The sequence below is a fragment of the Carettochelys insculpta genome, chromosome 9 (assembly GCF_033958435.1).
Source record: "Carettochelys insculpta isolate YL-2023 chromosome 9, ASM3395843v1, whole genome shotgun sequence".
Classification (NCBI taxonomy): domain Eukaryota; kingdom Metazoa; phylum Chordata; order Testudines; family Carettochelyidae; genus Carettochelys; species Carettochelys insculpta.
In genome coordinates this window covers 59,232,893-59,256,841 of record NC_134145.1, presented here as the reverse complement: position 1 = coordinate 59,256,841, position 23,949 = coordinate 59,232,893, and the positions used below count along the sequence as shown (strand labels likewise).

General features: G+C 39.9%; 1 protein-coding gene across 7 annotated transcripts in view; it reads right to left on the bottom strand.

Moving 5' to 3' along the window:
- The window catches only part of RABGAP1L (RAB GTPase activating protein 1 like), a 368,567-nt gene that overhangs the window by 277,653 nt on the left and 66,965 nt on the right, over positions 1–23,949 (bottom strand). For all 7 annotated transcript variants that reach the window (XM_075003254.1, XM_075003257.1, XM_075003261.1 and 4 more), the window contains exon 12: positions 5,140–5,233. In XM_075003254.1, the coding sequence (XP_074859355.1) occupies positions 5,140–5,233 (94 nt within the window). The remainder of the gene's footprint in view (positions 1–5,139; positions 5,234–23,949) is intronic.

Sequence of the window (23,949 nt, the reverse complement as noted above, 5' to 3'; positions counted from 1 at the left end):
TTGGATAATACTTTAAAGCCACTGCTGAACCTCTCCCTTCACAACCGGGGAAGATTCCAACAGCAATAGAAGACTGCAGCAGCGCAGAAAGGTTTTGGCAATTTCTCTCTGCTGGAGCCTCCTACCACAGCAGAAGACTTTGGCAGTGGAGAAATGTATGCAGCAGGAGCTGCCAAAGGCTTTTACCACAGCCTTCCTCCTGCTAGAGCCCTCTACTAATCCATGTACACACTGCAGTGTGGATTCAGCCTGTGGATACATGTAGATGGAGACATAGGCACATTAATACACCACCTCCAGGAGCATATAGTGAAGACACAGCCCAAAAAAAAAAAAAACTTGCAACAATTTTTCATCGTAGCTACCACCATTTCAGCTTCACTGATGGTAGTAAGAGTAGCAATGTCAATTTAGAAAACACACTAGCAGACTGCCGGAGTGTTAAGTTCTGTGTTGTCCCAACAAACTTTTTATCAATGTTTAAAATAATAATCACAGTTTTCAGTAATTAATTAAAATAGGAAGACAGACTCCATCTCAAACTTAACTGATTTGAGATATTCTCCAAAGAAGCCTTTCTTTCTTGCAATCAGTTAGAAAACCAGCTTATTTTCAATGACTAATCATAAGCATGAACATTTTCTGTTTTGTTGAAAATAAAAAGTCTTAATGCAGGACAGGCCATTCAAACTCTACCACTGCAGTCAGTCAAATAAAAGACATAACTGTCCCCATCCTACTTTGTATCATATTTTACAGTGTGTGGCCTGTGATGAATGGATTTCTCATAAAAGAAGCAGCTATTATCCAACAGTAATATTTTAAAGGTTAGATATTTAAAGCCTGTTCAATTAAAGACATTTCTATTCAAGAGCAAATACATGGGTATGAATTGAATCTCACACGCAAGTTAGACACACTGAGCATGAACTGGTAAGTGAGATAACTCTTGCCTTATGAAGTATCAACAAATAATAAAGTCCTTGCCCCCACAGACTTTACAATCAAATTTAAACTGCAAAAAAGGAAACAACAAGCAACTACGGAGGGTGGGAAGGAAGAAAAGAAAAAAGAATTGAAAGCTACTGTCATAAAGCCAAACCAGTAAGTGTGGTCCCACAGTATAAAAAGTTCAAAGAGTCTGAAATGAGGAGATGAAGCACATAAATTCTGAAGCAATAATCATGCTTTACTTTGTACAGCTGCACATTTAACTACAGTTAACTTGCTTTTTCCTTTTGAGGTTCTTTACAGCAACCACAGACAGTTTTTCTTTGTAAGTGTACATAAATGCTTATTTAATTCTGACCTTTTAACATGCAGATAAATCTAACAAAGAGCTAAGATGGTAAGTTCTGGCATGCACATGAAGGACAGTAAGCAGTTCTTCATTACTATCACGAAGAGCACACAGTAATAGCCAATACAGCTGAATACTTCACGTACTACTACCAACCTATGTTTCCAAGCATTTTCACACTAGATCACTAAATGCACAGGATCAATATGGATTTGTTACATAAATACTCAAGCACATTAAACTTTACAGCATGGGTAGCGCTTCATTTGATAGTATTAGATATTTCACTTTATGTTATTAAATAACCATGCAGTGAAGCAAAACTGTACCTTTACAATAAGTAACTCTTCATGAATCCAAGTCTATCTGGGAAATAGTTTAAATTATTAATATTCCTTGCTGTCCATTTTACTGTAGAAAACACATTGATATGGTTTTTATTCTATTGCCAGATGACCCTCTGCCATCCGTTTGGCTGTAAAAACAGCTTTTATTATTTAAAAATAAAAAGAAGCATTAGCTTTATTTATCTTCATCACATACATAGTTTGGCACCTGGAAAGAACCAGGTTTCTCCTGCCTACTACTGGAGTCATGTCTAATTTCTTACAAAGTGCATTATTATCTTGGCTACATTTCAGTAGCCATTATTTAAAAGGTTGAAGAACAAATATATGATCAGAGATAACAAGACCATATGATTATGGCCTTGGAAGACATAACAAAAGACCAGCACAAATTACATTTGCCATAAATATTTCTGGTAATAGACTACTATGTATGATCAATATCTTTGTACACCTCAGAAGCTATTGTTCCCATCTTTTTGACCATTAAGCTGCTTACAACAGAAGTTCAACTCAGAAAATAAACAAAATTCTAAAGATGACCTGCATATTTATTAAATAAATGAGAAGACAGTTCTCTATCTTCACTGATGTTTGTTATATCTTATCTTAAAGTTAGATTTTACTGCTTATCTTTAGACTTCCAGTTAAATTACCTTTTGGGGGGGGGGTAGGGGGGAAATCTCTTACAGACTACACCTATGTAATTTTTCTGTCATGTCAGTCCACTAGTTTACAGTAACAAATTGAAAGGTAGCAATTAACAACAAGAAGTTTCTACCTACAACATAATGAGTGCACCATCTCTCAAAACAGAAATGTCAATTTCTTACAAAGGCATGTATCTTCTTTCAGCATATGCTGTAGTGTTTGGCATGCTGGAGGAGCTTATTTTATTTGATCTATTTTTAATTTTCAAACTGTTACATTACTGATAATGCTATCCTTTTCAAAAAATCCTGGAAAGACTAAACTAACTATTCCTCAAAAGTTCAAGTTTATCTCTGATGCAAGTAACATTACCGGAATTGCACTAAAGATGAATTTTGCCAATGATGTTTTAGGCTTTTATCCATTTCCACCTTTAAGGCAAGCCTGTATTAAAGTAGTCTGGGGCTCCAGGCTCCCCTCCAAGCTCCCTCCCTGTGTCCAAGGTGGTAGTAGAGAAGACCAGCCACACAAGAATCATCTCCTACGGCAGTGGACTGTCTACCTATTCTCCTCTTTGGGTGAATTAACACAGCATACCAATTTATACTCCTACTCAGTGTTCCCCAAACTTAAAATATTTGCATACACTTTTCAGGACTTGGCGTACCCCCGCTCCGAGTGCCATCCCAGTGCTTATCTCCTGATTTTCAGTAATTTATTATCTGCCACGCACCCCTTGAAATCCTTTTGCTTACTGCCAGTGGTACACGTACCACACGTTGGAAAACTCTGTCCTACAGTACACCCAAACCCATCTCTCTACATTTGAGCATGTCAGCACAAGACCAGGAATGCCCCACTTCACCCAACCCCACAGAGATCTTGATGTGCAGGGGTTCCATTTATCTTCATAATGGAAGGACCTATAGAGCAGTGGTTCTCAACCAGAGGCCCACGCATCAATCTCAAGTGGTACTCTACACATCCAGATCAGTTTCTCAACCAGGAAGCAGGGGTGCAAACTTGAGGGCAGTTGAAGGACAGATTTAAGTGGGTCACAAGTGAGGGGCCAGTGTTAGGGGTTGGCAGGCAGGGAAATTTCTTGTGGCCCTTCTAAGCTAAGTTACATGTTTCAATCTTGGACAACTGAGCATTGGCTTCAGCCTTGTCACACTGGGCTCTGGCTTCAGACAAGGCCTACAGTGAAAAACAGGCTCATATAGCCCACTGAAATGCAAGTACAACATTAATATCTCAGTCGATATATTTCAAAGTGATTCGGGGAAAATGAACAAGTAAGCAATTTTCAGTAATGATGTGCTGTGACACTTGTGTATTTTTATGCCTGATTTTGCAAGCAACTGGTTTTTGAGTGCAACAAAACTAGGTTTGCAAGACAAATTAGACTCCTGAAAGGGGTACACTGCTCTGGAAAGGTTGAGAGCCACTGCTATTGAGCAGAGGTGTGCAAAGTCAGTGGCAGGCCCCCTCAGGGTGCGTGTGTGAAATTTCAGAAGTGGGGGGCACAGCACAATTGGCTGCTGGGTCTCAGATTCATCCATCTCATTACAATTTTGAAATATATTACTGTTTTCATATCTGTGTATTCACATTTATATGCTGATTAATAAAATTTTTACGTTCTACATAGTTATTTTCTTACACGTGCCGAAAGTTTTTTGTTTTTTGCCATGTGAACATAAGTAACATTTCTGTCGATTTGGATAACATTAAACAGGTTGCGGGGACCTTGCTAATTGCAGGGATAAAAAGTGGGGCCTGATGTTACAAATTTGCTCACCTCTGCTGCAAAAGAAGGCTCCTTCACCCACCACCAAAACAAAGAGGTCTGCTGTGTTAATAGGAACAGAAGGTGCCCAAAGAAAAATTCCTCAAGATAAGCTAGCACACAGTGGGCCTGCAGCTGCTGCCCTTCAACTGGATGAGGTCCTTCCCCTTCTAGGTTTCATCTACACTTTCATCTTTAAAGTGTTGCCACGGCAGCGCTTTAACATGGCAATGTGGTCCTGGCACATCGTCTACAAGGGCAGTAGCTAACAGCTCTGGGATCCTATTTATACTTGCACTTTACAGTAGGGAAGAGGTGTTTTTACACACCTGAGTGACAAAGTTACAGCACAGTAATTTGCCAGTGTAGACAAGCCCTTGGGCACACCATTTATAGGTTAGGTATTTTTCAGGAGACTGTGCAAATGGACTCCGGGGAAGGAAAAGCGCTGTGCATTCCAATCTGATCTTATTTACCGAATACATGTTGCAGCTAGATCCCACTGCAGATCCATTCCATCCCCCATTTCTTCAATTATTGTTTTCTAAAATTTTAAACCATTAAATGAAAGTTGGCTATAATTCTGCAGTGGAACAATTTAGCAGAAACCATTATAATCTTATTATTGAGCTACCCTTATTATCACATTAGCATTCTCAGAGTGGAAGGTACTTTACAGAAAAATGAAACACCTCATAGCACCCTAATGATCCTTCATTTTAATAGCAGACGTCATTGAGTGGGTGAAAGCAACAAACACGAGACGCAAGATAAGAAACAGAGTCAAAATGAGGTAATGAAGATAATCTGGTTTGGTGCATACATATCTTGCTGATTCCATAATACACATAGACTTGATTTTTCATATATCAGTTGGGAAGCCCCAAAACTAACAGTCCACCCATGCTGGCACTCTCCATGTAGTTACTTGACTAAAATGTAAGCATAGAGAATTGTACGCCTTGTATTGTTTTATGAGTCATTATTTTCTCTTTTGAAGGGTGAAAAGCTTCAGTATTTAAAAATCTAAATGAAAAAAAAATTATTTTTACCATCTCCCCAGTAATTCTCCCCAGGAATACAAGACTTTCTCAGGACAATCCTTAGACACATCACCCGTACCACTTGACAGTTCATTATCGCTCTCTGCAAAGAAACAAAAACATGCACAGATTTACCAAATAGATAGAAGATTTGAAAAAAAAAAAAATGATAAAAACAGTTACATGAGACAATACATAAAAGAGAAAAAGTACAAATAAACATGGAAAGCTTGAGGATTTGGGCAGATAACTAAGGGATGAAAGTTAAGATGCATAAAACAATACAAGTAGGGCATGTCTTCAAAGGGGCAGTGATTGGTATAGCAGGGGTCGATTTATCACCTCTAATATAGAGGCAATAAATTAACTGCTAATTGCTCTGCCCCCGCCCCGTCCCGAGTCAACTCTGGAATTCCACCGGAAAGAAAAGTGTAAGGCAAGGTGATAGGAGAGGTCCTTCTGTTGATTTAGCATTTGTGGACCCTGTGATAAGTAGATCTAAGCTATGTTTGAGGGAGTCTACTAATGTAATTCAAATGGCACAGCTTAGATAGACCTATCCCTGTAATGTTGACCTTCCCATAGGAAAGAATACTTAACAGAGAGATTAGAGAACTATTATGCAGAAGGGCATTATGTGAAGAAAGACCAAACAGAGCTACAAAGTACACAGTGCTATACTACAATACTGCCAAATAAAAGTCATTTCTATTTCCAGGTTTTATACAAAGAGAATTTTCCCCACCAACTAGAAAAGAGTATACTAGTCCTTTACATTGCAGCATAGCTAGGATGCCATGCATGATTCTTGCCTCAAGAACTCTAATCATATCTCACAGTGGTGAAATGGCATCTTACTAAAAGAGTTCTACAGAAGAGCAAGAACAGCATGATTTGGAAGTCAAACTAAATGGGGAATTAGACATGAAGATCCAATAAACTCAGGACTGTTAGGGAGAAGTGCCTTTAACGGAGAATTTAAAAACAGCAGTAAAATGGATGGTATGAGCCTGTGACTTGGAAATTATGTTGACGATAAGGTTACAGGTAACATCGTCTCAACAGTTAAAGTTAGTTAGGAGTCTAAGTTCCATTTTCAAAAGTCAAAGGGGAAATTGAGATATTTGAGATATAATTTAGATATAACAATAACTCCCCCCAAATAGATACCATTCTGGAATTATGTCACTTTTCTTTGGGAACAGATCAGACATGAAGGGACCAATTCCAAAATAGCCATTGCCAAACAGTTATTTCAGAATAGCTAGGCTGGTCAGTTTCCCTGTGGAAAAAAACCCCAAGTCTCACTGGCTTCAGATTCTTAAGTCACTTCTGAAAAAGGGGTTTTATTGCACTCTAAATGATTACATGTTTTGTTCACTGTAATGTATAGCTACTTCCAGGGGTTGTTTCTGAAGCTTTATCCCCCATATCCAAGCATTTGCCCTGAACTGATAAGCTTAGTAGTCCCGCCCCCGCCACCTCTTTGCTACAATAGTTCCTGAAATAAATGAGAACCAAGTTTGAATGAATCCCCCTTGCACCATTTTTTAAAAATCTCAGTACAATCCTACACGCAAAATTTTGATTTGATACATTCATAGCCTTTTGTGAAATTCACTGCAACCAGAAGCGGAAGGACTGAGCTCAGGAAAATCAATTTTCCCTTATAAAGTTAGGAAATAATTAGGAGTACCAAAATATAAAATGCCCATGGAACTGTACTGTAGTTTGAATCCCAGATCTGCAAAGCACATTATTAAATGTTAACACAAACAATAGAAAATAATGTGGAACCTTCCTCATTTGCCTCATAATCTGAGCAGTAATTAAAAAATTAGGAGTAATTTAAAAAATAAAAAGTATAAATGCAACTTAAGAAAGTCTTCCCATCTGATTTTTCCAGCTGAAAGCCTGTCAGATAGCTTACATACAAAACTGACCTTTTTCTCTCTGAGACACTGTATAAAAATGGATTCACATGGTGTAATTCAGTCAATCACAAAATATCTCTCACCGATCTCCCACAGCAAACTTAGCCCAAAGTTGCAGCTCATTACAAATAACTTCAAAAAGGTCTTTACACAATCAGAGAAGAACAAAGAGAAATTAATCTGAAAAATTTTACAAAAAAGCCTAAAACAAAACCTGAAAGAATGAGAAGTAACATACTTTCACAAGTGAAAAGGGTTTACCAAATCACTGCCAAAAATAAATGCACAAGAAACTGGCCTTGTACTTTCAGAAACATATGATTACAGTCTGCAGATCATATTCCATCCTGGTCAGCCTGCTAGTAGCAGTGCCATTATGAGCACTCACACACACTCCCTTGGTACTCCTCTCCACAACATTTGAACACTTTCAGAGGGCAGAGCTGCAAAAGGTGAGCACTGCAGTGATTGCCACTATATTTCCTTCCACCACTAATGCAGAGCCCCAAATAGTTAGAAATTTGCAGAAAGTGGGGTTGGGGTGTGGGGGGAACGGAGATGAAGTCCATCTCAAAGAACACTGGTTACAAGCAAATAACACGTCTTTTTCTTCAAGTGTCCTCTGCATATTCCCACACTGGGTAAAGAGTCCAAGCTAAACAAGGACAGCAGAGCCAGTCTACAAAACAGAGCATCCATCTTGCAATATCTAGAGCGTTATGTTCAGGACAAGAAAGCATTGAACTCTATGTGGCTTCTCTAAAAATTTCACTCTAGTAGTACAGTTGCTCATTGCAGCAGGTGGAGATCATAAGGTAGTCTTAAGATTCCACCAGGAGCAGCTTGATCCATCTAGGTAATGTTTATGATAGAATGGAATTTCTATTAGTTATTTGGTGGATCAAGAAACCTAGTGATTAGTGTCATCATTGCCAACCACTTGTGGGTAGGGTTTGCAAATCCAGTACCTTGTAAGCAAGGGGCCCTCCTGTAATAGGGGAGGCTGGGCCTCCCTGATCAACCATGCCTGACCCTCCCCCCTCCTCCTCCCCACTCCCAAAGAAGAGCTATCTCATTTATCCTCCCTGGATCACTTATCTGTTTTTCTCCTCCAGCCCGATATATAGCAAAAAGGCAACTGAAGCAGTCAGTCCCAAACATTCTCAACACACAAGCTTCTTTCCTGAGGAAGGCTCCTCCTGTGCCCTTGTCAGGAGACAGGTATGTCTTCTTCCCCAGAGTTGGATTATTCCCTTTTCAATCCTTTCCACGGTTCGGCCTTGCTCTGCAGGTCTGAAGACAGGAGTCACTGCCTTTTAACTGCTTTAGGCCCAGTGTGAGGTATGTGCATCCCGCCACACAAAACAAATATCTGAAATCCCTGATCTTAACTAAATAGAACCATAACACTCTTTGCATCTCACCATAACTTTGCTATGCCCTTATATGAATATGACTGGGGGGACCCCCAGTAGAGTGAACAGATGTTGGTATAAAATTTGAATGAGGAAGAACTATTCTCTTTAAAAACAAAATTATAAATGAAAGATCATCCAGCAAAGCATGGAGTTCAGTAATTATCCTAGCTAATGTATATTGTTGTAGTAAATGCAGTTTTAACTGAAAAAATTAAAGAGAACAAGCAGGTAACAGTTCAAACATGAGGGTACTTAAGCTGTGATGGTGCTAAATTTAAATTCCAAGCTGGAACAGGCTTTTTGAAGATTTAGTAAACCTTTTAGAAACTTAACAATATAAGGAGTATAGGTTTAGTAAAGCTTTTAGAAACATCTTAACAATATTAGGAGTATAGATTTTCCTTCTAGCAGTGTATGAAATGCTGCAATTGCAGCTAAATGTACCCTAAGTGACACAAAAGATAAACCCTTGCTTTTTAGAAACAATACTCTAAATATGGATTGAACAGGGACTACCCACAGTGAAAATCTTTTCTATTGCAATCTTAACATTTTCTGGACGACTGTCTTCTAGCATTTAGTAATACATGCTGTACATCTTCAGAGAAAGAGTACTGTCATCCTGTCACACGCACATTGCTCATGCTGTCAAATAGAACACAAATGGATTCAGTTTATAACCTGGCTGCTATGACAAAAAGTCCCATGACAATGGTGACATCCTGAAGTTTCATTTGGAAGAAGGAGCTAGACCAAGTACCATTGTTGTCTTAACCATTCTGGAGCAATAAGTATAATCCTGACTAAGTCCTGGCTGATCTCTGCTTAGCTGGCTTAACGCTACCATATAAATCTCATGAAGAAAACTCTTAGAGATACCATAAAAATTTCATGAAAAAAGCTCTGAGTCCCAGGGCTTTACTGTGTCCTAGCAAAGCAGTAAGGAGAAGGCTCCACCAGGTTTCTTTAGATAATATATTGCTGCTGTAACTGTCCCTGGTTACTTGAAACACACATCTTTTCACCTAATGGAGGAAACATCTAGGTCACAGACACATTGCTCTTGATTCCAGAACAGATATGAAGGTGACGCTCTTGCTGGTTTCAGCGTTCTGTTATAACAGTGTTGACATGTGTACACTAGCCTGTTTTTGAAGAATTATGACCGTGAAGAAGGGTTGAATGCTCCCTGCATTAGACTATCCTCCATCCACAAGAGAACTTCCTGGATTTTGTTTGCACTAGTACAGTAAACGCTTTCATAGCCAGCATTCTATCATCCAGAACTCTCACATAACTGGCATTTTAACAAGTAAATTTTAGTTATGTTCTTCATACATACAGTACAGTGAAAGTAAACACATATACAGCAAACAGTATAAGTTTACTGTGTACAATACTACTGTTGCTGGTAAATGAAGTACTCTGCATACATTTTTGTTTTTTAATATCTAATGTTGTTTTTCTTCAGTGTTATGCATTGCTAGGTATACCTCTCTATCATCCAGAATATTCGACTATCCGGCAAACTCCTGCTCCCAGGGATGCCAGATATGGAAGTTCATTGTAATGACTAATTTCCTATTACATACTGCAGAACTGAAGTATATTGCCCACCAGGGGCGGAGGTATCATCTTTCATCTCAAATATGGTTTATGCCATGAAACTTAGTTGGAAGAGGAAGAACTTCACTTTCTGAAATGGATTCTGAAGTAGAATGGGAACATAACTTCTTTAGGAACTTCCTCCAGAAACCCAGGAGTCCATAAGTGCTCCTATGAGAGGGGCACTTTCTGAAAGTATTTAGAGTAATTTGTTTTTGTTAATGCACAAACTCAACCTCCGGAACAGAGACCATGTGACTCAAGTATATTTCCAGCTCCTGTTTGGAATCTGCTTTTAAAGAGCCAATCATCTAATCACAAAAATCCCATCTTCTCAGAAAAGCTGCCACTACGGATAGGCATTTCATAAAGACTCTGAGTGCCCTGGACTGTCCTATGGGAAGAACCCTATACTGGAAATGGTCCTATCGTGTAGTAAAATCTGGAGATACTTCCTGTGTGATGGTCTTAAAGAAATATGCAGTTAACTGGCTCTTATTCAACTACAATAAACCAAATGAAAAAGGAAATCAACAATGGAACCCACAATTAACACTCTGAAGCAAAGCCTTCAAATGTACCTGTTTAGTTTCCTCAGAGACAGAATTGGGCAAAGACCTCCACCTTTCTCTGGAATTAGAAAACAAGGAATAGAAACCCCAGTCTGAGTCTGAACCATGGGAACTTTCAAGGGCATCTCAAACTGTTTTAAAGTTTTCTTGCTGGAGATTGGCAGGGAAATTTTAGAGAATTGTATTAGGACAGCTACAAATATTGCTGCCAAGCAGATTTGAACAACTGACTGCCTTCATGAGAGCAATCCTCCCTTTTTATAAAGCCAATGGATGGCTCCTCCTCTTGGTCATCCCACCTATAACTTGCGGGGGGGGGAGGGGAAGAGACACAAAAACCAAGTCCAAGCATACAATATGCACACTCGGTTGATGTACTCTAACATTAAAGTGACAAGCTGTTACTGTATCTCCCCAGAAAAACTGCTAACATTGTGACTGATACAAGATGGGAAGTACAGAACCCAGTCCAGGACTCCTGTTTTGTCAGGATTTATTGGTGTTCAAATGTAGTCCTTAATGATTTAATGTTGCTGACCACTGCAGGTACTTTTAGTCATTGGGCATCTTTACACCAAGTACAGCATGCAGTGCACCAGGCAGTCATATTTCCCTTGATTTATTTATATCTGCTATAGTTCATCCCGTACAGAGATTAATCATTTGCTTCAGTGAGGGATAAACTGGGAGGAAACCATTTCTGAGTTACAAAAGCTATAAACCAACCAACTGCTTTTAAAAAACTAATTAGCTGATTGGCTATTAGACTAGATACTTTTTCTTAGAACTGGTACAAAAAATTGTCAAACTGAAAATTCCACAGCATGCTAAATTTCAATTGCAGATAGCACCAGATCTTTAAATAGAGTTTAATTCTTAGCATTAAACTGTTTGCAGAAATGCTTTTAAGAATCTTAATGAGAACAGAACAGGAACAGGTCTTTACAGGTAGTATTTTGAGATGAGCGCTATGTAATGCTCATGCATGTCCTCTCCCCAGCACTCAGCAGCATTCACAACTGTTGCAAGAGAAAAATCACAGCGTCTTCCAAGAGGTAACACATGGAGAACCCCAGAAAACACATCTTCCCTTCAGTGACAAGCTACATAGCAGGCTTTTGCACACACTAACCAACAATTGTATTTTGATTGTCTGCTTTAGAATGAGGAAACAGATTCTGATTCACATTGTAATCCTAACAAATGTAAGTACTTCAAATGTTTTGTATAGCTGTATTTATAATTATAAAACTAATGGCTCCATTTTGTGTGGGCCTTTTGTTGAATTCTACTTAAACATTCATTTAATGGATTTATTATTCTCATACAAGTATTTAAAACCAATTACATTTATAGAATACTTAGCACTACGTTTTCAAGAACACCTGCTGTTTTAAAAAAGCAAAGTACAGAAGATCTCATTCACGAGTATGATTAATTCATACTGTAACAATTATTCTAAGAGACATCTACAGCACATGCAAATAATAATATATCCTTGGCCCCAAAAATTGGAGTTTAACACATAAATAAGTGCATTATATGTAAGAAACAATGAGCAGCAGTGCAAGAATATTAAAGCAGATTAGTTTGGCTAAGGCTATGAAGGAGAGAAAAAGTTGATGATGAGTTTTAACTGAGAACCTGTTACAAACAAAAGAAACTTTGGAGTGGGTGAGGGTGACAAAAAAGTAGTGAGAAAAGAAGCCTGAGCAGAGCATAGGGGAGTGGGAAGGGAGGCAAAGGAGAAGGAAATTAGGTCAGATGTAGGTGGGAATGTCACTGGAGTGTTTTGAAAGTGAGAAGTTTAAATTAAAAGTTGGAGAATAGGGTAAGTCAATAGAAAGACAAATGGTGATAAGATCTGATCACAAGAACAATAGGAAGGTGCTAGTGACAGCAGCATTTTGAACATGTTAAATAAAATAGATGACATTGAGGAACACCAGAGAGAAGGTTACAGTAGGTAAGTGCAGATAAGACCCAGAACATGGATCAGCATGTGTTCTGGCAGTCAGGACAGAGAAAAGGGGACGAATTATCAGAACTAGCCAGGAAACATTTGTCATTTCCCACGAAAAACTGCACAAAAATCATTTGTGTAAAATATAGAATTTGCAACAACAATTTTTGTTTCAATATAAATGCAAAAAATATGAAAAAAAACCTCTCAATCTGTTACTGAAAGGGCACTTGTTTAAAAAAAACACCACACACAATTCTACAAATGATACACTGATTTTGGCAGTCCAGAAAAATAAGTTAGTAACAATAAATTAGAAGTACATTACATTTACATTAAAGTAAAAAAGTTATAGGGAGACACGAGTAGTTAGTAGGTAGAAGCAATAGCTTTGCAGAGGCAGCTACAAATCTGGACCTGACTGTGAAGTAAACAAGCCATGTTGGCTTTTGCCCATTGAGGGAAAAAGGCCTTGAAATTTGAAAGTTACATACTGAGCTGGTAAGGGGAAATTCCCTAGTAGCTACTGGGAAGATCTAAAAAGTGTAACACACACCAAAAATGGGGAGAGGAGACTTTAAAAAGCTATGTGATAGTGTGTTGCCAGCTCTGTGAACAGCCTCAGTAAAAAAGTTTTTCCATTCACTATCACCTTATTCCTGTTTGCAAATTGTTTCAACAGATTTCAATTTTTACAGAATTTGTTTGCCATTCAAAATTCTTCGACAACTGTATCATGCTGACAAATTCCAAAATGTTGATTATTTGCAAATTATTTGCTGAATGCTTACTATTTTTTTTTATTACTGCTGTGTGATTAGTCACCTTCATCACATGGCATTTGCTTTTGTTTTCTTATTTGGAAGAGCAATTAAAACCATGGCATGGGGAAGACTGAATCACATTATGGTGATAGAGGCTGATGGCAGATACAGAATTATCTCATCACATTAATAGAAACTAATTGGGCAGGGCATGTGTGGTTCCCTGCCCATCCACGAAAGGCTGTGTTGTATTCTAGCTTAATTATATTAAAAAACAAAACGTACATTTTGAAACAGTTATGGTTCTATAAGGACTCATCCCACACCCTCAACACTTTAAAACACAGAAATAAGAGGAAAGTCTCCTGCATTCCATGCTACTTTCACATTGCCTACAACACAACATAAGCTTTCAAGCTCTCGCATTCCTCTCCAACAGATGCCAGAAAGGAATACACAGTGAACCTTCAAACTCCTGCTGTTTCACAAAGCCTTAATGGTGACCTCACATGTCCATGTCATTTATATGAGCTGACTGTCAAACAAACCATTCATGGGGGAAGTTAATCTACCTTTACATGGCTAAGGACATCAAAGTTTGCATGAAAGCTCTAGGACGGAGTGCCCATTCAGCTGGGGAAAATGAGCCATCGATACAGTGCAAAGAGCCATATGGATAGAGTTTAAAGAGCTGTGTATTATAGACAGCTAACCTTATGCCTCCCCCACCCCCACTCTAACTCGATGCTGGCAACTCACCAGAGCTATCACTGTCACTGATGCCCCAGAGCCGCTGCCGCCACGCACTTCTCACACCAAGCGGTGGCATGTGTGCAGAGCACCAGACGGCACTTCTGGAACATGCCTCTGAGGAGAAACCACGTTTACTAGCTCAGAGAGCTGCATCCAGATGGAGAGCTTCAGGCTTGGCCACCCCTGCTCTAGAAAAAAGCTCTTTGGTTATGAAACACTGACAGATAATTACCCCCTGAAAGTAGTAGAAGCAAAGGACAATTACATTGTGGCTATTCTTCAAAATATTTGCCGTATATTATATCTGTTTCCTCCTTTCTGAGGGGGCAACGGGCAAAGAACTGGTAGCAAACACTAACAGATTGACAACATGCCTTCAAACTCCGCCATGAAGCATGTAGGGCTTCCATGCCAGTCCCAAACCTGGATAAAGGAGGAGGGTTGGTCAGATAAGTGTCAATGCGCTGACCATGAAACAACAATAGAAATGGAATCTCATGCCAGTATGACTGACTGATAAAAGATGCCAGCTCAAACGCTGCCTGGATAAACAAGGTCTGCGGCACCAATCAAGCACAAGATAGGTGATACACAGGTAATGTGAAGAGATTTATTTTAATCAAAATGAACATGCAATTAGTAAAAAATGAGCAACTACCAAATAGCAGTGGGGACAAACAGAAAATGGAGGTAAATGTGAATTAGGAAAGCATTCAATGTCTGTGTATTTAGCCCTTAGTGAAAATCTGCAAATGACTGCCTGATCTTCAAAAAGAACTTTTTGTTTTGTTTTGTTTTTTGTTTTTGGGGCGGGTGGGAGGGGCAGATGGTTTGGCTTTTGTTGTCTAATACTGCCTGGGAATGGGTAAGGGCAATCACTGAAATACTATCATCAGTATTCAATGGCTGGCATTCTGCAGGAAACCAGCATCCATGAGAGCATGCAGTAGTGCAAGTCAAGACATGAAAACTTTTAGTCTAACCATGTTTTTATTATTGCATCTGACTGCACTATCTTTGCATTCATCTGCATCTTTGTATACATATGAAATCTAAACATTTAAAGGAGGGAATAGTCTATTCATGTCTATTCTTAGTTCAGCATTACTGTATATTTGTATGACTTTCAAAGGCAAAGTGTTGTGTACTCTCTTGAACATCTGCTATCTTTTGTGGGAAATGGCAGTATATTGGACTAGCAAAACAGGCTAGCTACACTAACACTACTGCTAAAATACAGCCTGCTCAGAAAGCCTGGGGGATGTGACACCTCCTACATTTACAGAGGGTGTTACTACTGCTAGTGTTCTGCAATTTAATTTTTAAACTTGTTTAAAACAATTTTTCTATTCTATTAATATCAACACATGATGTTTGTGTGACACTTTAAAAAATATAGAAGGTCTGTCAGTAAACCAACTGGCAAAATAAAATTGAAGGCTCAGCTATGAGTTTTAATGTTTAAACAGCTCACCATTGTAGTCAATGATTTTAGCTTATTCTTGTATTGTGCAGTTATGATTAACACATGGTTACATAGAATGATTATATGCTGAATAGAATTAAAATCTATGATTATAGAGACATAATATAGATCTTTATTAGGTATCTAAACAAGTAGGGTTGCAGTGCAAAACCTCTGCCTACAAAGCACTGTGACAGTTCAATCAGCACACCCCGCACATTCTGGTGCACAAGTTCAGTTAGCAAAACTACCCTGTCCTAGGAGATCAACTTGCTTTTGACAATCTTGCAGCCCACAGAGATGAAGGAGGACCACTCATGTGGCCTATTCACTAGCTTTGGCTGCCAAACACTGATCTAGATTGTGATTTGGATGTGGCTGGAAACGACAGCAAAAAGCTTCTGGCATGGGGACTGAAATCTCAAGTGGGAGCAGCTGAGGCAGCGTTCTACATGCAACCTCAGTTAACTTCATAATGTGGGGACTGCTTCTCTCTCTCCTCCCTCCTCATACTGCAGGTGATGGGGCAGTGAGAGGGTAACACATGGCATCCAGACCTGACCTACCACTGGCCAACGTGAGTGATGCTGAGGCCACATGGTTGGCTCTCATTCAGTGGCGGAGCACAAAAAGGGTTGATTCAGTTTTCTGCCTGGACAGGGTAACCATTGTGGAGATCCCTATTTCAGCACTGCTCTTCTCATCTGATCTAGTTGGTGGGTCTACAATGACAATGGGATCTAGGCTGATCACCAGATTTAGCATGTGGAAAGGATTTTCATCTTCCACCTAGTACTCAAGAGGTCAGACTTTAGAATTTATTTATTTCAGCTCCAGAAGATTCCAGTGTAGTTGGCAGATTAGAAAGGATTCTACTGAGAACCCTATATTCTAGTGGACCACTTGGGCACTGACCTTGGCCACAACCTACTATGGTAAGGGGCATGCCAATTTGTCTCACGCCGTTTGCAATTCTACATGTTCCCTCTCCTTTTCCACATTAGAAATAGGAGACTTGGGTTTCCAGTGTGTGCCTCTTAGGATACAAAAGGATAAAGATGAGGCATACGACCTTCACCCCCACACTCAGGTTTATAATACATTAAAGCATGCCACTTAGGAGATCTGCAGTGCAACCACCTTACTGGGTAGTCTGAGGTATTTAACACAGTTAAGTACTATAATATTTTAAATAATGTTATGCGCTATGCATTTAAACCGGTGTTCCCAAACTTTTTGGCATCAAGCCCCGCTTTTGATTTTTGAGAAACCCTCACCCCCCCGCTTTTTTTTTATACTGTGGCCACCCCAGCGGCCTGAGCCCCTCCCCCCGCCAAAGCCACGCACGGCCAGCACCTCATCTATCTAACTCCATCCTGCTCCTCTCCCCCCGAACCCAACACACTCACCTTTGCAGGAGGCAGCTAGCTCCACGTGGGCCTTCACTGGCTGTCTGCTTTTTATAGTGGCAGTGTTGGGTCACTCATGTGAAATGGCAGGGGCTGAGAGCCAGAAGCAAAGGCCAGCTCTTTCTTGGAGTGAAGGGAATGACCTGGGCGGAGGATTGGGTCACCACGTGCCCCCCTGGAATTTCTTCATGGTCCCCCAGGGGGCACACCCCCCAGTTTTGGAAGCCATGATTTAAACCATATTATGGTGCACACTGCACTGTTTCCACACCCACAGCAAATACAGTTTTCATAACCATCAAGTTCTCGTCTTCTCTCCTCTCCTCTTCCCCCTTTCCAAAATCTATTGTTTGGGAGAATGGCGGCACAGACCCTAACAAAAAGGAGAACTAGCACTTCAACATCACAGATGAGGAATCCTCTGGATAAATCTTTGCCAGCAGATCTCCTCCCTGTGCCTGCTCCTCTTCATGGGGTGATGTGATGGTAGATCACAATTATGTTATTGTGGACCCAGTGGCTCATCAGACTTGCAGATAGAAACAGTTTTTCTCCCTGAAGCCTCTGAAGCAAACACAGTCCAGAGGACATTTCCAGCCCTGTCTGCCTTGATCCCTAGTGTCCTCCTCACTTTCAGGTAAAATCCTATAGCGGTCTTGCTTTATTTTTACTGAAAACAAGTTTTGTTTACTCATTGTCTGTTATGGCACAAAAATTTGTTTGTAAAGAGGTTGGTATAAAAACACAAGACTCCACTCATGAATATTCACGAATAACACATAGTAAAAGGTAATGAGCATGGAAAATGAAAAGTTGATGTATACCTCACTTAAATCTTAATAGATAATTTCCCCCGCTCTTCATTCAGCATCACTCTCTTTACAGTTCACTAGTTTTACACCCACATTTATGACAAAGCCAATTAAATACTGCACAATAGATAAGTGTTCCTATAAATGTAAATTCCTTCAAATGTACTGTACCATCTGAGTTTGACATCTCTATGAAAATGCAACAAAAAGAAGTTTGGAGTTTTTTTTTCTTTTTTTAAAATAGTGGGATGAAAGATACGTGGATGTCTAGTGGGAGCAATACATAATCCTCAAGACCAGAACAGTAAAGGGTTCAAGTCAGTCAACTTAAGGTACAAAAGTGAAACCCTAAAATGAATTTTGCATCAGAAGCCAGACACTCATCAGAAAAAGAGGTCACAGAGAGGTTATTGAGAACATAGATAACTCCTTCCCCCTTGGAGACTTTATAAACCAACAGGGACACCTGAAAAAAATCAATATGCCATTTTATAGGTAAAGAAGGTAAAGAACGCAGGGCATGCGTAATATGATCACAGCTTCAATCTCATGAACAGGCTTGTTTCTGCATTCTGCACAAGCTACATCAATTTATTGTCATCTATTATTTAAAAGGCAAGATGTCAATTTTATGGATCACAAATTGAGTGACTGCATTTTAGTCTTTGATTAGATTAGCAAATCAAACTGTTATCAAAACCACATTTTTAAGCATTCCTGAAAGACAGATGAGTTGAATCAGAGTTAATAGACCAGAGTTTCAAAAGTATCCATGCAGATTCCAAAATTATTTCAGTAAGAGTCAGTATATTTATGCATTTAACCCATTTGCCCTCAATTTGCACTACGGGGTGCATGAATTAGGTCTGCCGTGTAAGTTGCATGGTTTACATACACACTGTGCAAAAGCATACAAAATATTTGCCCACAAAAAACTAACTGCAAAGAAATCAGGATTTTACAAATTTAGCCTAAAACAAAATTGATGCTCCTGAAAAGAGCATCTGAGGTCTGTTTCATACACAGTAATGGGATTTCCCCCTCAAGCAAAAGCAGTGAGGGGAACTGGAAAGAAATGGCCCTAAGTTCTTTTCATTGTGCCTTGTGAAGGTGTGTAAGCTCCTCCAGATCCACATATTTCTAGTAAGAATACATTTTGAAAAGATGTCCCAACAATCGTTTATGCTCTGGTGGCATGAATTCTCTCTCTCTCTCTCTCTCTCTCTCACTCACACACACATACACCCACCATGAATTTTCTCTCTCTTTCTCTCTCACAGACAGAGACAGAGAGAGAGAAAAGAAGCTGAGGAGGGGGTTTGTGGTGGAAATGAAAAGAACAACTTGATTATGTAGCTTTGATGGATGACATCTAGTACCCAACTCTCCGTAGTTACTGGTGCCAAGCTGAAGCCAGAGTGGATGGGGCTGGAAAGAAGTAGCCAAAAACCTGGATATTTGAGCTCTTTGCTTCTTGCACGGGAGTTCATATGGATGTTGACAATAAAATGCCTCCAAAGGTGGTCTGAGTCGATAGGGTTGTTTGTGAGGTTTCCCATGTGGGGCCAGGGTGTAAGTGCCAGGGAGTGGAGGGTAGTTCTACAACCATTTAGAGCTGGGGTTCTTAACTTTTTTCTTCCTGATCCCTCTTCACCCCCACCCAACACTCTGTAAAAACTTCAGGGCCTAGGCAAGGGGTGGGGGAAGGGAGGAAACATCTGGGGCTCTGAGCCTTCAAACACAGGTATAATTTGACATATTAGTGGGTGCAGGGGTCGGGCCAGAGCCACACAGTGCAACGTGGAAAGGGCACACTACCTTCCTCTGCTCAATCATCTCAGGAAGCCACCCAGCCTGTACAGGTTGTAAGGGCACAACCAAATATCATAATTCAAATGACTGTACCCAGCAATTTTCATTATGAAATAATTCTGGAAGAGGAACAGCCACAAATTTCAAATTTCGCCATCTGACAGGAAACATTTACGTCATTACAGCTCTAGGTCTGCTTCCATCCCATGGAAGTGTTTTGCACAGAAATATTAACTTTTTTGTAAACTGAGAATTCACACTTGAATCACTAACTTCATAATATGAATGTAAATCAAATTAAACCACCAAGTGTATATTACATCATTCAGGGCAAGAAAAAAAAAACACACTATACTCAATTTTTCACTAGTTAACAAAGGGTTTAGAAACTATCCTACATCACAGCACCATTGATGCATGAGCTGATTAAATGTATTTTAATAAGTGAAGGGTTAAACTGTAGTGCGATAAGAATGGTCTAATGTTAGGGAACAGAATGTACAACCTGTAAAAATAAGACGTTGACTCATCTCAAAAAAATTTTTAAGTGGGATGCTATGCATTCCCATTAATTAGAAGCTGCCATATAAAAAGTTAAACATTGTAGGCCTGCAACGAAGATTTGTGTGTCGTTGAACATAGGATGAGGTTACTCCCTAACAGACAGTCCTAATGAATTTAACAGGGGAAGTATGCTGAAGTTATCACTTGAAATGAAGTGGCCAGTTGAGGGATAGACTTCTGCATAGTTTGAAGTGGGCAGTTAAGGCTATGGCGTCTTTATATCACATTAGAATGAACCGAGTCCCTACTAAGTTCATTGTTTTGGTGGCTAGCAGAGTTTGGTTTTAGTTTCCAGACTTGCTTTTTGAAGGAGTTCACAAGATGGGCACTGAAAAATTAGACTGGAATAATAATTTTATGAAACTGTTCCTACACAGCTGATGTGTGGTTTTTGTCTTCTGCTACATGCTGAGATGATGATCAGATCATTTAACATTGCTCACTCTGTCCTTCCTTACTCTCTCTTTCTGGGCCCTCCCATACATGAGAGATTTCTCCACAGCTTTCATGCCCTCCCATCCTTCTGAGCTCCTCTTTTCTTATAATTTCATGGTGACTACATGCACCACACCTCCCTCTCCTCCACTTCTCAACCCTCACATACAATTTCTTTGTTCTTGTTTCAGGAGAGTAGAGCCATCTCAAGAGAGTCCAAGGACCAGGAAACTTCTCCTATACATTTGTTCTTCCCTCCTGCAGTTCTACCTCTGCCCTACCAAAAAATGACACACTAGTAAAGTTTCATGTATATTTCATCACATTCCAATATGGGTCCTACAGCACAATCTTTCCTTCTGCATTAGCAGAGACACTCATGTTACCATGTCCTGGGGACTCTGAGTTCAATTCCTAGTGTGTCAGCCATGGTGGAGACCTAATCATCCTTAAGAAATCTGTTGCAAAAGCAGAAGTCTGACTGTTCCTTAGTTTTCCAATCAACACTGCATTCAAGAAATCATAAGACTGTTTTGCAAGATGCCTGACCTTTGGGTAGATGCCTCTTCCTTGTCAACCGACTGTTTCAAGAAGTGGTATCTGACTAATAAAGCATTATGTTAAGAAAAAAAAAAAGGCATGCTTTTTGAAGGCTATCATTTGCCAATTTAGAAAAATAAGAAGGTTTACTTAGGAAAACTGTCATTTAAACTATCTTATAGTTTCTATACACTAAATAAATTCAATTCTGCGTAATTTAAACGTATTTGTAAAGAAAGCATATTATTTATCACTAATTTCCTATTTCAGAACTATTTTCTGAAAGCAGTGAATATTAAACATGACTTTAGGTGGGCAACAGCAAGTAGCCCTAGTTTTTGAGATCACACAAAAGTGCATCAAGAGAACTCAGAAGCTATCATTCCAATAAAAGTTTAATGACTGTGGGAGATACAAAAATGACAAGTTAACTGTGAAATAATTTACATCTAGTTGCTATATATCACCTGTATTCAAAAGAGCAGTGAGCTGGTGGACTGATTCAGCAGAAACAAAAAGCAGACTTACTCATCTAGGATTGTCTTCAAAGAGCAGCAAATATTAGGAATCAAAACAAACTATCTGAAAAATATCAAAACAGAAAGCAGTCAAGTAGCACTTTAAAGACTAGCAAAAACCACACTAAAAAAGACTAGTGTGTCATTTTGCTAGTCTTTAAAGTGCTACTTGACTGCTTTTTGTTTTGATAGTGTATAGACTAGCACGGCTTCCTCTTTGTTACTATCTCAAAAATAACATCTTTTCTCCCCTCTCCTAACCAATAAAGTCTTAGGATCTCAAGCATGGTAACCCTGCTTTCCCATGAGCAGTCTCCAGCTCTGTCTCCTAAGGAACCAACTTACACCCTTTCACCCAAGTAGCTGTGCAAAGGAAACTGAGGCTAATGCCTTTTACAATTCAGTGACCTTACACCAGGACTAATTCTGGCAGCCTGCAGAACACACAGTGAAAGGAAAAAACAAGGAGAAAGTTCAGATCCAACTTACTGCAACAGTATTGATCAACTGCTTCATTTTTTGCCTTTGTTCAGAGCCTACTTATTCTTCATTCCTCCATCACACACTATAAGCAGTGAAGATGAAAAAAACCTGTGCTGTATTTTTTAGGACTGAAAACTGCTTCCCTCCCCAGCCACCTCCCAGCCTTTCAAAAAGCAGATCTGCCTGGTTCTGAGAAGCAGTTCTCAGGAGGTTTGGCCAGGCATGTGAAGCAGCATGTGAGGGGAAGACTTGAACGTCAGGGTTTGGTCTTAGTTGACCTGGAGAGGTAAGAGAAAAATGTCTTTTCCTCACTAGCTACTGGCTGAGTAACTTTATTTCATGTTGCCCCCTCATGGAGGTCTTCCAAGGCTACATCTATACTACAAGATAAATTCAATTTTCATAATATCAATTTTGTAATTCTGGAATTAATAAGTTCAAATTTGACCATCATCACCTCCCACATGCTCCTCAAAGTCAACTCATTACTGCCACACTCAAATCAGCAAGCATTGACTGTTGCAGTAGTGCATTGTGGGAACCTCTCTCTCAGTTCCCTCATCCCCATAGCACTGTGGATATGCTCGCTGGTCTTTGACATCATCTTCCCACATTGCATTTTCCTCATTCCCATGTGGTGCTTAGTAAACATCCATTTTTCCTATTGAAAGGAAGGAACCGTAGGGCATCCACACAGACAGAAAAAAAGTTTACAGAAATGTCTTTCTTCTGTAGCTGAATTCTCAACTGGCCACCCACTGGGTGTCCCCCCGCCCATGATTGCATCCTATCCTGGAAAATAATACAGGGGCCCCGACTATTCTCAAAGGTAGAACAAAGAAGATGGATATGGCTAGGAAAAAAAGATTTTTGACTTTATTGAAAATAATACAGGGACCCCAAAAAGCACAAAGTGAAGATAGGAAAGCTTTTCAGAAAAGAGAGTTGCTGATGGGGTGTCTTTGGCTTTCTGGTGCACTATAAGGCTTCTGTGCAATGACTGTGCTCTTAACTGGCCATCCACTGAGCGTCCTGGACTGTATTCTCAAAGTTAGAAGAAAGAGGATAGAAAAGTCTAGGAACAAAGAATTTTTGACTTTCCCCTTCAGTACATAGATATTGTCAACATGGGTGATGGCAGGGAAATATCATACACTGAACTTATAATACCAACAGGAATCTCAACTAGAAGATGGACAGGAGATGTTAGTTAAAAAGACGTCAGCTGCAGAGCCATTTGGAATGTTGAAGTCGCTGCAGCAGTCCCCCCAGATATCTTGGCCACCAGGGGAGACTCTCTCCCCATTATCTTAGGCACTGGGGGAGACTCCTCCCCGGTGGCTGCAAGCCCCAGTGGTCCGATGCTGTGGGATGGAGGAGGAGTTCAGTGGGAGGCCAGTTGAAGTGGTCCTCCCTGAGTATCTTAGCCATGGGGGGAACTTCCCCCTGGCAGCACCAAGCCTCAACGGTCCCATACTATGGGCATGGGGGTGTTTGGGGGGGGGCCAGTTGAGGTGGTCCTCCCCGAGTATCTTAGCTGCTCCCTAAACTGAGTGAATAGTATTTACATTGAAGACAGTCACGTGGTAATATCGAGCTAACTGCCTTAAATTTGAATTTATCTCATAGTGCAGACACAGCCCAAATCTCCATCCTTCTTGCTATTTTATTTTGCTCCTTTTCAAGCGGATGCCTCCAGACTCCCACTTTCACGTACTTCTTTCCTCCCCGCAACTAGGTGCACCCTCTGGAGTTGTTTCCTGGCTTCTGAA